General features: G+C 45.7%; 1 protein-coding gene across 1 annotated transcript; it reads right to left on the bottom strand.

Moving 5' to 3' along the window:
* Positions 1–947: 947 nt before the first annotated feature.
* Positions 948–12,663, bottom strand: fhdc1 (FH2 domain containing 1). Its single transcript, XM_085913089.1, has 12 exons — positions 12,479–12,663; positions 7,377–7,903; positions 6,657–6,718; positions 5,900–6,002; positions 5,734–5,819; positions 5,079–5,179; positions 4,867–4,937; positions 4,698–4,805; positions 4,538–4,608; positions 4,248–4,365; positions 4,007–4,171; positions 948–3,944 (listed from the first exon to the last, which is right to left on the bottom strand). The coding sequence occupies exons 2-12, from the start codon at positions 7,746–7,748 to the stop codon at positions 2,157–2,159; spliced, it is 3,045 nt and encodes a 1,014-aa protein (XP_085769215.1). The 5' UTR covers positions 7,749–7,903; positions 12,479–12,663; the 3' UTR covers positions 948–2,156.
* Between the last annotated feature and the right edge of the window lie 147 nt (positions 12,664–12,810).

The raw sequence follows: 12,810 nt of genomic DNA, 5'->3' as shown, positions 1-12,810 counted from the left end.
GAATGCACCTTCTGCTGTTCCCACCTTAGCCCACCTGGGGGCAGTGTAAAACAGACCGATGTTTCTGAACCAATTGACCTCACGAAATAAGGTTGAATTATCTTTTGTTTATGTTTGATTTGACAGTCAACCTCAAATGGCATGAGTGAGAAGCCTCCCTTTTTTTTTTTTTTAAGTATTGTTCACTATTTGACATTGTGCAGCGTGTACTTAAATCAGTACTGTGCGTCTTACCCAGGGTTTTCAGCCAGCCGAGTTCCATGTCAGTGTGCCGTGATTTTGCCGTCGTCGTGGCAAACCAGTGCGAAACCTTGGGCAACTTGGCTAGTTTTTTTCTTTTATACACAAATAGTTTAGTTTTCAATTACGACATTCTTCTTCTGATCTCTCTAATAAGATATTATTGAGTGTGTTATCCGCATGTGGACACCACACCGCCCCTAAGAGGCCAAAGTGTGTATAGCAGGAACATTATTACACTAATGTTCTTTACTGAGGTTAGTTAAAATATTCATAGTAAATACTTTAAAGAGGAAAGGAGTTATGTGGTTTTTATTCTTCAAAAATAATCATGTAAAAGTCCAGAATAAAACTCAAATGTTACTTTTTACTGCAATTATCACTTTTTTTTTTTTTTTTTAAGCAAAATGATGTCTTGAATGTGAAGTAGATGATACTGGGCGTTGTCCCTAATATTGTGACCATTGCCCAACAAACTGGCTGTTATTAGACCACACACACACACACACACACACACACACACACACACACACACACACACACACACACACACACACACACACACACAGACAGACAACGTGCCATTGTCTCTTTTGTGTGCCGCCCGCTTGATTTGCATCACAACGTTCATCCACACAAACACACACACACACACACGCACATGATGAGTCAAGTACTGTATATAAAGCTTTAATGGTCATAAAAATATGTCTTTATATTATGTACACAAAGCAGCTGTATGAATGTCTTGATATTAATATGCGTGTATGGAGCTACACAAGGCTTTAAGGCAACAGGCTGTTTGGTGTGTGTGTGTGTGTTAGGTGTGGTTGCCATGGAGACGACGACAGTGTCATTTACAATGCCAACGTTGATAATAAAAGACATGCAAGCGTGACCAAATGACAACAGTGAAAAAAGGACACACAGTGTTAGGGCCACATAGAAAAGAATAAATTGGGGATATGACGTGGGGGGAAAAAAGGCAACATTTTGGGAAATATTACATTCAAAAGAAAACAATTAGAGTTACTGAAAATACAAAAAAAAAAGAATAATGCATTGTCGATCAATTCTTTGCATCAAAGTTGACTCTTTGGTAAAAACAGAATAAAGTGGGACTTTTACCAGACCAATTATTGACATTCATTTCTTAAAGCTACAATTTTATTGTCATAATGTTTCATCTTTTTTACTTGAAAAAAAAAATTCCAATGAAGCCCTAACACTCGTTTGTACAAAATAACGTTCAATATGGACGCACGCACATTCAACATCATTGTCATCATCATCATTAGGTTCCCCTTTAAAAAGCTCAGGTGTACCTAATATTTTGACCAGCTGAGCTAAAGCTACACACGCAAACGCACGTTAAATAACCAGGTGCTACATTCACAGTCAAATTGTCAACTTCCGCAAAATAATAACAACAAGAAAACTCACATCACAGTGTCTTAAATGCTCAGTTAGCATTAGCGTCGTCGCGCGGCATGCTTCCCCGTGACAGTATGGGGGCGTCGTGGAAACACTAGCAACAGGCACAACCAGTACCGTAGGTTGTATAACGGCTTACATTTTTCTCTACAACGTGGTAGTTGTCTACATTTCTAGAATGTAGCGCTAATATTCACGTAGAGGCCACATCATGCAGCGTGTTAGCAAAAAAAAAAAAAAGAAAAAAAAAAGACGTCCGCGTACAATAATTGAGACCGAGAGTCTCCATTTTGGAGAGGAATGTGGTTTGAAGTTTTGTGGCTACTATAAAATCTGGAGGATTTACATCTCGGTGATTGTCATTATATGACAAATTAGACGCGGAACGATGAATCGATGACTCATCGATTATCAAATGACTTGATCGTAACTAACAAGGGTCGAGTCGCCGATGAATTCAAAGACGCTAGCTTCGTTGGGGTTTACTTCCAACTGGGTTTGGCGCTCCTGCTCGGGGTCCCCGAATCCCGAGACTGGGCAGGCGGCGTCTGGCTACGGTAGGCGGCGCGATTGCTCGCCTTGACGCTGTGCACTCGCCGAACGCCCGTCCGCTCCTCACCACCCGCCACGGCTAATTTGGTCTGCTTGACCGACGCCTGCCGACTCAAACCGGCGGCGACCTGAGCCGAGCGTTCCTTCTTGGTCCGGGAAGACGACGCTACCGTGTTGCGGGCGAAGCTGGGAACGTCGGGGGAATTTTTGGAGCTGCTGCTTTCCGACAGCGAGCCGGCCTGGACTTGCGTCAGGGCCCTCATGGTGGAACGGCACATCTTCTCTTCGGGTGCCGGTTTAGGGAGATTCCTTAAGGGTTTGGCGCTGGGTTTATTGAGGGAGGACGTTTTCTTCAAGTTAGTGGAATCGCACGCGCATCTCGAAGCGCCCGTCGGGAAGACGCCGCCGCTGCCTCGCTGGGCTTTGGCGTCGTCGGGAGGTAGACTGGAGTGTCGTTGGGGTCTGAGGGTCTTTTCGCGGCGTCCTCTCGGTGGGGTGCTTTGGTCACGGTGGGGCCGATCTTGGGTGGCGTCCGCTTTCTTTTTGCTCCCCGTCCTGGTAAGTCGGCTAATGGGCACTACTTTCCGCATGCTCTGGCTTTCGCTGCTGGTTAGCGTCCGCACAGCGGCGCCGCTAGAAGTGCTAGCGCCCCCGTTGGCGGCATCACTGCCTTCGCCCACGGCCTTGTTTTTCGTTTTTCCGCTGCCAGTCTCTTGGACCGCGTCGTCGTCAAAGCTTTCGCTTCCCCACTCGGGCGGCGTGGCAGAGGCGACGTCCATCGTTCTCGGTACCGAAGACTCCCCAGAGTCCAAAGGGGCAGACGGAGAACTGAGCTCTCCGGGGCTCTCCTTGCCTTTGTCACCGGCTCCAGGATGAAGTCCCTCTTTGGAAAGGGACGAGCTGTCGACTTCTGAGACGTCCAGGGTGACCGAGCAGTCGGCTTCGGTGCAGTCCGGGACGTAAAACCCCGTCCTCTTATTGGACAACGGGGTGTCCAGGGGCAGGGGGGTGTCACAGGTTGTCGAGGAAACCGAGCTGGTTTCGTCCTCTTGCGTCAAAGAATCTATCGCTAGTCCCGGATCTGTATCCAGAATTCGTTCCAGATCAATCACCTGGACGTCATCCTGATTGACAAAATTTAAAGTCTGGAGGTGAAAGGCTTGCAGAGAAGGAACCAAAGTGTGCTTCTCGACGTTCACGTTGATGTGGCCACCAAACGATGGAGGAGGACACGAGTATCTGCTGTTGTTGTTGTTGTTGTATCGGTCCTCATCGGCCTTCGGCCCCGCCGAGGAAAACCTGGCAAGAGGGCTGATGGGTTCGGTTTCAGCACGAGGAGACGTCAGGTCTCGGTTGTCCATCCAAGGTGCGCTTTTACGCTGCGGGGCGCGGCCCGAGCGCGGCAGGCTATTGAACTTGTCTCCAAACAGCTCCAGGTAGCTGTGGAGTTCCCGGTCTGCGATGGACGTCAGGGTGTGGCGGTGGCGGCGGGCGCTGGACGAACGCCCCTGCGGACTGTGAGGACTCTTGGACCTCCCCTGGAAGAAGTCCAAGAGGCCTTCCTTGGTGAGGGTCTCCACGTCATTCTCGCTGCTGCTGCGAGCGAAGGCGCTACCGCCGCCGCCGCCGACTTGGAGCGACCACGCCAGTCGTTTCTCCTCCAGCTCCCTCAGGCGACGCTGCCTCGCCACCTCCTTCAGCTCGCGCTCGGCGTTGTCCTGCGAGAAATTAAAAGCGCCTTTAGAAAGGTAGGTGAAAATTTTGAAGCGTGAGGGCCAACCTTGACGGCTTTCTTGAACTTGACGCAGAAGTCGTGGAAGATGCGGAAGCCTTCGTCCAGTTTGAAGGCGTCTTTGTCCTCGCAAAAGAAGTCCACCAGCGCGTTGCCTTCTCTGCAAAGGTCCAGACGACGACGCTTCAGATCCGTCAGAGTCTTCGTCGAACTCTGAAAACAAGTCGGCGATCGAGTCGTCACGGCGACGTATTTCCTTGACGATCGATTGAGCGAGCGAGTGACCGACCTGCAGGAAAGGCTCCAGTTGCGGCATTAACTCGGGATCTCCCTGCACCTTCTCCTCCAGAGTTCGGATTCGGACATACAAGGACGAGAACTCCAGTTCCATGTTCTCCACCGAAATCCTTTGCAAGGGCGGGGGGGGGGGGGGGGGGCACACAGTTTTACTACTCGCTCAACAAACTGAAATTTTTGCATGAAACAGTCATCAAATCCACTTTACCAGATGTTTGAAACTTTTAGAAATGAAGTTTTGTTCCATTTTTATTCCAGACATTTGTTTGTTTTTGTCCTTACCTGGCGGCACTCTGGATGTGTATCAGTTTTTCCGGAAACTTTAACAGCGCCTCGTCTTTTTTCTTGGCCTCCTAAACGAAGAAGTTGTCGAAATAAAACAAAATAATTGTGTTCATCCAAAAGCAATCGAGAAAATGACGCTATTTCAATGATTTGTTACCATAGCGACAAAGTGCAGCAGGTTCATCCCCGGCTTGTTGGCTTTGGTGTCGGCCAAGGAGAGCAGCGAGGACAGCTTGAAGCCGACCGCGTTCCCCGCGTAGCCTCCCTGAAGAAACTGGCTAGCATTTCATTGTTTTAGCACTCGCGCGCGACCTTAAGTGGCATACCGCGTTCATGATGTTTCCCGCCTGCAGCACCAGATGTAAAATGGCGTGAAGCTCCTCACAACACATCAACTCTGTGGAGCAGAATTCAAAAGAAATGTCGATTGCTATCGCTAGGTAGCACATAAAAAATGCAAAAATGCTCCACCGACGGAGGATCAGGTGTGAGCGCACTTGAAAGCAGACACCGAGCGCACGCCGCGTCACGCTTTTACCTCGAGTGGCGACTCGTGCCACATCCACGTCGTGACTCATCAGCGCGCAGGATGGAAGGAACTCCTCGCCCAGCACCATGGCCTCGATGCGCACTTCCAAGCTGACCCGAAAAAAAAAAAAAACCCAGATGATTCGTTTGCTCCACATCCCGACGTCATGCCAATGTCCTCCTCATCACAATGGTGGCCAAGTCAATCGTGAAACACGATTCTGATATCTCACCAACGACCATAATTAATACGACAATTATGGCCACATTAAGCCAATGTTATTTATTTCTTTATTTGGTTATTTTTATTTATTATTGTTTTAATTATTTATTGTATTTATTTCTTTATTTTGTTATTTTTATTTATTATTGTTTTTATTATTTGTTATTTTAGATTGTCATCATAATCACAATATTTTGCCGTAACGATACATACGATATGTTGTGATAACGCTACATGAAACGATACGAGATCAATTATGATACATATATTTAATGAATGATAGATTACAATAAATCAATGATATGTGAATGAAACGTACATGGTGAAATTTCTGCATGAATCCCACTGGCAGGACTCAATATGAACTTTTTTTTTATCTGGTCACAAAGCTTGCAGTAATCCACCCTGACAAAAAAAAAAAAAAGTCAAAGAAAGGACTCACCGAGGCACCTGGATGAGGAGGAACATAAAAGAGTCGGCCAGCGTCAGCTTGTCCGGGTCGCCTCGGAACGCCTGCAGCTTCTTCATCTACGGAAAGCAAAGGGGAAGGAAGTTGTTTGCTTGTCATCGGCGTGGCACGACGGCGGGCGACGTGCTCCAACACGGACCTCGTCCGCGTCGGGCAGCAGTTTGAGGAGATCTTTGAGAGGCTGGGCTCCGTACGCCTCGCCGCGTCCTCGCCGTATGTCCTCCACAATGCAACGGTTGGACCTAAAGGGAGAGAGAGAGAGAGGATGCGTCGCAGGTGCGCCCTTTTCAAGAAGTTCACAAAAGAGGCTTTGTTTACATTGGCCACGTTGTAAAGAACCTTTTGAGAACGCACAGGAAGCCTCGGAAGACAACGCTGACGGACGGATGGATTCACTTTGCTTCGTTAAGTTGCGCATTTGTGTGACAAGAGAGTCATAAAAAAAAAAGTGAAAAAAGTTGCCATAGTTCGGGAGAAATATCAAAAAATAAATGTCGATTTTCAGAAAATAATTCAATTGTACTTCTTTCCAGATAAAAACTTCATGTGCATAGTTGCTATGTCCCAATCTGAAATGTAGCAACCAAAAAAAAATCCTGTTTTTTAATTGATCTTGAGCGACATAAGAAGTGCTATTATTTTTATTTTTTTTGCTCCAAGTTCCAAATTGCTCCGCTAATGATGCGTACATCCACGACGGATTAACATTCCTGTCGACCGAGTGGCGGTCGCCTCCCAACTCGGTTCTTACGTCATTTGATTTCCTAATCGAATCAAGGACAAAGAACAGAAATGTGACAAAGCTCATTAGCAAACACATGATCCGACATGAATCCACCTAAAAATAGTATGAGTGCTTTTTTTGTTTGTTTCAAAGCCACAAATGATGGACTTACTTCTTGAACTGCTTGAGGAAAATGCCCACGTTCATCCCCCTCTTGGAGTCCAGGATGCTGATCTGCAACCAGACACAAGTGGGCGACATGTCAAAGACCGAACAGGAAGTCTGAATACGCTGCAGTGTGCATGCCGGGCCAGTAGGGGGCGATGTCACTTCCTTCTCCACATTAGATCTTTTGAATGAATGATGTCGCTGATGCTAACCAAAACAGCAGCACTTAAGAATAGCAACGAGCTAAGCAAGTGTTCAGGTAATTTTTAACTTTAAACTGCTGACCGCACAGGATATACATTTTTAAATAATAACAAATAACTCATCTACAATCTTTGATCGCCTGCTTTTTGCCTACAGTATTAAATTACAGAACAGGTTACTGTGCATGTTTTCCCAGAGTGAGTCATGATGCAACACGTTTGTTTTTGGAGATAAAAAAAACAACCTCTCCAGGTAACTTGGCACCGTTACTTAAGCAGTCTCTCGAGGGAAATTATTGAGTTGTACACGCAGCAGTCAACACGGTGTTTGTTGCTGCCGTGACACTTTTGGAATGGCATCTGCTTCTCTTGCACGCCGTACTTCTCATTTGTTCATTTTTTAATTCCAAATTTCTTTTTGTGTAGGCAGAAAATGCAGGATGGGAGAGGAATGAGACTTTCAAGAAGTTCTTTGGAATCTCTTCAGAAACAATGAGGCTGATTTCGAGCTTTATACTCACCTCTTCCTTGGTGCTCTCCTTGAACGATCGGGAGCGGTTGAGCCCGGCCGCCGTCCCGGGAGCGGACGCCGGCCCTCGGCCCGCCTCATCCTGCTGGCCAAACAGCTCCTCCACAGAGCGGACGTCGATCTGGTACTGCTGCTGCCGTCCCACCAGTGTCCAGATGTTGGGTCTCTCGCGGACCTTCTCCTCGGGGATGGGCTTCCAGAAGAAGCTGCGCACCCGGCGTTTCTTCCTGCCGGGGTGGGCCACCGTGGGGGGAGGTGGAGGAGGGGGAGGGGGTGGTAACGGGGGCGGCGGCGGCGGCACAACGGCAAGAGGGGACGCATCCGGGGCGGCGGGCCCGTGGCTGTGGGGCTCATTGGCCAGCATGGCAGGGAGCGCTTGTTAGCATAGGAGCGCTAATGCTAACTACTTTCTCGCTGAAGACTTTTCAGTCACTGGAAGAGTTGGGACGGCGCCTTTCAGTTCTGATCGACTTCATCACTCAAAGGGGGACCTGGGTGGCGCCACGGCAAAAAAGTGGGCTAAAAAACAGGAAGGGAAAAGTAACAATATGAGAAATGTGTTATTAATTTAAGCACAGTTTTGCAAAAAAAAAAAATCCAACCCTTAATGGGAAATATTATCGACATGCTAAAATGCTTATGGTAAATTTGCAGGTATTGACGTATATTCTCTGAAAATGACTAGTAAAAGAAATCTATTCTTCTTTGTTTATATCTGCATAACATTCTTATACTGCCACCCAGTGGCCAAGTCAGAAACACCAGAAGGAACAAACGAATGAATTCCAGCAATAGCGCTTGACCCAACAATCTGTATTTTATTTATTTTTTCACTTGCTTTCGGATTGTTATTGTGCTTTGTTTTCATCGAGTGAAAATGTTCCCTACTTAATTTTGAGGGAGGTTGGAATGAACGAACATTTGCAGTGTTCCAGGGGGACAAAAATAAAGAAAGTGGATTAGGAGGTGGAAGTCAAGCCGACAATCATTGGACATTAGAGGAAGCTCCGTGGAGGGGGGTACGGATCAAAGCAGTCCAGAGGGGCTCAAAACCAGGGACATGGTCAGACCCCCCCCAAGGCCCCTCCAGTTTCTGAAGAGCTTTTGAAGTTTGGCTCTGGTATGTTGAAAGTTGTCACACATCCTTACATGTTGTACAGTACGGCGTATAATAACATAATGATGATGTCATAGTTTCAAATTAGGATTTTAAAACAGCTCCAGCGTTCTGGATTCAAGTTTAAAGATATCGCGAGTGAATTCCACGCACTAAGGTTTCCTGTTTCATGCATGGTGTAAAGGACAACAAAGACAATCCTTGCATTTAAAAAAAATGAGGCGTTCACTGGCAGTGTGGAAAAAAAAAAAAAGAAACGTCTGGCAGTTCTCGGATGACAAAACTGCTTTGACATCAATCCTGTGACATGATACCTTTGTTGGAAACTAACAATGGTAACAAGCAGATTAAAATCAAATATTTGAGTATTTTTTTTATATACGCATCCCCACACACGCATGCACGGCCCACCCAAAGAAAAAAAAAAAAAAATCCTAGCACCGCCGGTGGGTCCGCTTGCTGCCGACCCCCCCCCCGGGGTGATCCCTCTAAATGCCACGCCCGACATTATGTCATGTGACACTCCTTAGGGCCCAGCCCCGACCAACTGCAATTGATACTCGTTTCACCGATTGACACAAAATTGGGCGTCTTATAAAAAGTCTCAACGATGATTCCAGAACAAGAAGTCGGCCATTTTGCTTTGAAGCAGCCATTTTTAACTTTGTAGCTCCCCTTAGAAAGTCCCGACATTAGTTTTACAAAATAACACAAGAGGAACAAGAAGTCGGCCGTTTTTAACTTTGTAACTCCCGACACTATTTTACAAAATGACACAACGTTGTCATCATTGATCATAACTTCAGATTCAATTCATAGTTTGATGTCTAATTTTGAGAGCAGTTCTTATTTCACCAAAACCCAGTTCCAGTTTTCCTACGACTTGAAAGCAGCGGCAACTCAGTCTCGATTTGCGTTACGTATGAAGGTCAAGCTGCCTTTCCTAATCCCCCCGTCCCTAACTTCCAATTTCCTGAGGCGCCGGCCGGAGGTCTTTCAGCGACGCCGCGGGGGCAACGGGGTGCCTTGCGACGGGACGCACCGGGACAATCCGCCCGTCTCGGTCGCCGTGGGAACGCTCGTTAGCGGAGAGCTGTCGGACCGTTTTGGTTTTCCATCCCGCTGACCACCGTGGACGGGATGATGGAGGATACCGGGTTACTTATTGGACACTAGATTGGGTACACTAACTCTTACGTAACACTCATATTAAGAACAGAAAACAAAGAGCTCTATTATTACAAAAATCCCAGAGGAAGCGATTACAGTAGCTAAAGGAATTGAGAATGCGACAGGCGTGAATTCATTCAATTTAGGGTTTCAAGCAAGTGTTTTAAAAAAACAATGCAAGTATTATCCTTGCTTTGCTTTTTCCGCCTAACGTTGTTGAGGGCAACTGAATTTGGTCTCTGATGAGACACTCGGCTGGCCCACAATTCATCAATGTGACTAAAAATAGAACAAGGCGGGCTCTTTCCATCACTGCATTAAAAAAGAAAGCCTTTTAATTCACTCACGGGACTTAAAAAAAGTCGCAACAAGTCACCGTTGAGACAAGTGTGGACTTGTGTGCCAGGTTGTCTGCAACAATGGTGTTTTTTTTTTTTTTTTACTTTGCTGACTGTTTGCGCTCATTTGCATACTGCCCATGGATGGCTTATTCATTCAAATCACATTTAAAAAGCACCATGAGACAATTTTTTTAATTCTTCACTTTTCCGGTTGGCTCTAATAAATCTGGCTTGTCTTTTTTTCGGACCAAAGGCTGACTAGAACCGATGCACAGTAATTAAGAATACATAACATATTACATTTTAGACCGTAAATAATTCACGAGTGAATATCGACACGAGCAAACGGCCGCTCTCGTCCCGCTTTGTTACGGCTGCCGTTTCTCTCGTGTGTCACCTGAGCAAAGTAAAAAGGCAAATCCGTGGCTAGCATCTCGTCCCGGTTTGTTTTAGCGCCGACACTTCCGTCGGTGTGGTGATTTAAAGTTGCAGCAGGTGCTGGCGTCGTCGCCGTGGAGACGAGAGCCAGGGAAGGGGCGGAGGGAATGCAAACACCCCCCCAAACCCCGAAGGGCACCCAGACACTCACTTGAGTATAGGAAATACAAATCACCTGGACAAAAACATGGTCGCAGGAAGATTTAGTGAGATACATCCGTTGATCGGACATGATTTGGAAAAGGTGCACACCTGTCGACAAGCTCACCGCATAAGTTATTTTTTGGGGGGATAAATGAGCAACAATTTGAAATTTGTTACATTTTAACTCATTTAATTTGAATTTAATTAATTCTAATTTTATTCTATGACATTGTGTGAAGTGCTTATGATTTTTTTTTCTGCTTCTATAGGATATTTCATGATATTTTGTTCTTTGCTGTAATTTCAATAAAGTGCCTAAACTAGTTACAAGTCTTGCCCGACAGACCACTTTTTAAATGTCACAGAAGGACTTTTAAAAAATGTATCGCGGATAGCAAAGAGTGGGACAGGTGGGCTGTTTAATTTGAAGTCGTCGATGCCAAACGATTCACATTGGTAAGACTCATTTCCAGGCTATAAAGAACATTCGAGTGGATTCTACGTTGGCAGCGACCATTCAGCCGGCAGCCCTGATCTCACACAAATAAATCAAGCCCCCCCACCACCACCACCACCATTTTAGAATCTTCCTCGGTGGGATGACGTCAGAGGATTGAGTTTTCAATGTGAGTCTCAGCCACCACAGCAACCAGCCAACCGCCACCCTACCCACCCCCGCCTAAGTGACCCGACCTGGGGAGTTTTTTTTTTTTTTCCCTTCCACTGGGGTATTGTTTCGCACACTTGAATGGATTGGCCTCTAACTCATCTCAGCAGGCATAATCGTGTACAAAAGCCAAGGAAAGGCTGCCTCCAAACTGGCGCAGAGTTGTAAAAACTTTTAAAAGGTCGTGCCGAGCTTTCAGACGGCCAAGCTTGCTAGCTGGGGAAAAACAATTGAACAGAAAAGCTTTAAAAAAAAAAAAAAAAAAAGGATTAATTACATGAACCAGGAAGTTAACATTTGTGGCTAAATAGGGCTGTTGCTAAATAATTTATGGGGGAGAAAAGGCTTAACTAGAAGCTAGCCTTGCTAACAAACAAAATTGCAATATGCTACCCATCACTGCTGAAAAAAAAAACAGACAAAGGTCAATTAAATGATTAATAATGGGGAGTTTTAATTAACACTATAGTGTCACCAGTTTTTTTTAAATTACAAATGAATAATATATGATTTTTGTCAAAATAACAAGAATCCACTAAAAACAAGTCGTAAAAAAAGTAAATAGTAAAAAATAGTAACTACAAACAGGTTCATTAATATAGTAATTATAACTAAGAATACGTTGATCACTATAAGAAAAAACTACAAAATTGCCTTAAGTTTTGGCACATCATTCATACAACAGAAAATAGTCATGAAAAATATTAAATTGTAAGCTATTGAAGTGCAAGTACATAATTACTTGCAAACCCAACATTTATTGGTGATGCCACACACAAAAACGCAAAAATAATTTGTTCCCCAATAGTTCGTGCAAACTTGTTAATTTGCAATTTGGTAAAATAATAATAATTTTTTTAAAAACTCCCTGAACACAACCAAAACAAATGAGCCAAATGTTCTACAGTTATCAATAATTACTTTATTACAATTTTAGTAATAATGACGACTTCGTTTCCTTTAGATGTCAATGAGTGCAACAGATTCGGAAGCACAAAGTAAATCAAACTATCTTATGATGTCATTGTGGACCTCTACTGCATTGCAGAACCACCTCACGGTGACCTTAGTGGTAGTTGACTCCGCAGTGGTACTGACGCACACGTTTGGCCCCAAAAAGGCACACTCGAAACCGGCTGCACACCACAAGGCACTGGGAACCTGTCCGCATCAACTTCCCAACAAAACACACACTGCTGAGACGAGGCCTCACTTACCGGCTAAGGATGCTTCACTTCGGTCGGGACACGTCAAATAAGAAAAAAATAAAATTAAAAATCCGTTCCGACACCGTCGGACTCGCAGGTAGTGGCCGAGAACTCGCTAAGGGGAGGAGGACCACCTGTCTGCCGCCGCAGAGCGTCTGAGTGTGCGGGGAGAGGAACCGAACCACCAAGCTCAGCCGGCAAGCCAGCTGCAGCCTGTGGACGCACTGAGTGCGTGCTCGTGCGCGAACACGACGTCAGGTGGAGGGGGCGCGTTCACGAGGAGACGAGTCACGTGGCTGTAGACGGAATGAGCGGGAAAACAAACCGTTAAAGCAATGCTA

This window comes from Syngnathus leptorhynchus, chromosome 5 (genome assembly GCF_054491065.1).
Source record: "Syngnathus leptorhynchus isolate UIUO chromosome 5, UIUO_Slep, whole genome shotgun sequence".
NCBI classification, from domain to species: Eukaryota; Metazoa; Chordata; class Actinopteri; order Syngnathiformes; family Syngnathidae; genus Syngnathus; species Syngnathus leptorhynchus.
This window is presented reverse-complemented; position numbering and strand designations above follow the sequence as displayed.

What these genes read in the sequence shown, in the direction of transcription:
- fhdc1 (XM_085913089.1), bottom strand. Translation starts at nt 7,748, where the DNA reads ATGCTGGCCAATGAGCCCCACAGCCACGGGCCCGCCGCCCCGGATGCG. An exon ending in TGCTGCCCGACGCGGACGAG is followed by an intron (nt 5,820 to 5,899) that starts GTCCGTGTTGGA and finishes TGCTTTCCGTAG; the next exon opens with ATGAAGAAGCTGCAGGCGTT. An exon ending in CTCCTCATCCAGGTGCCTCG is followed by an intron (nt 5,180 to 5,733) that starts GTGAGTCCTTTC and finishes TTTTCGGGTCAG; the next exon opens with CTTGGAAGTGCGCATCGAGG.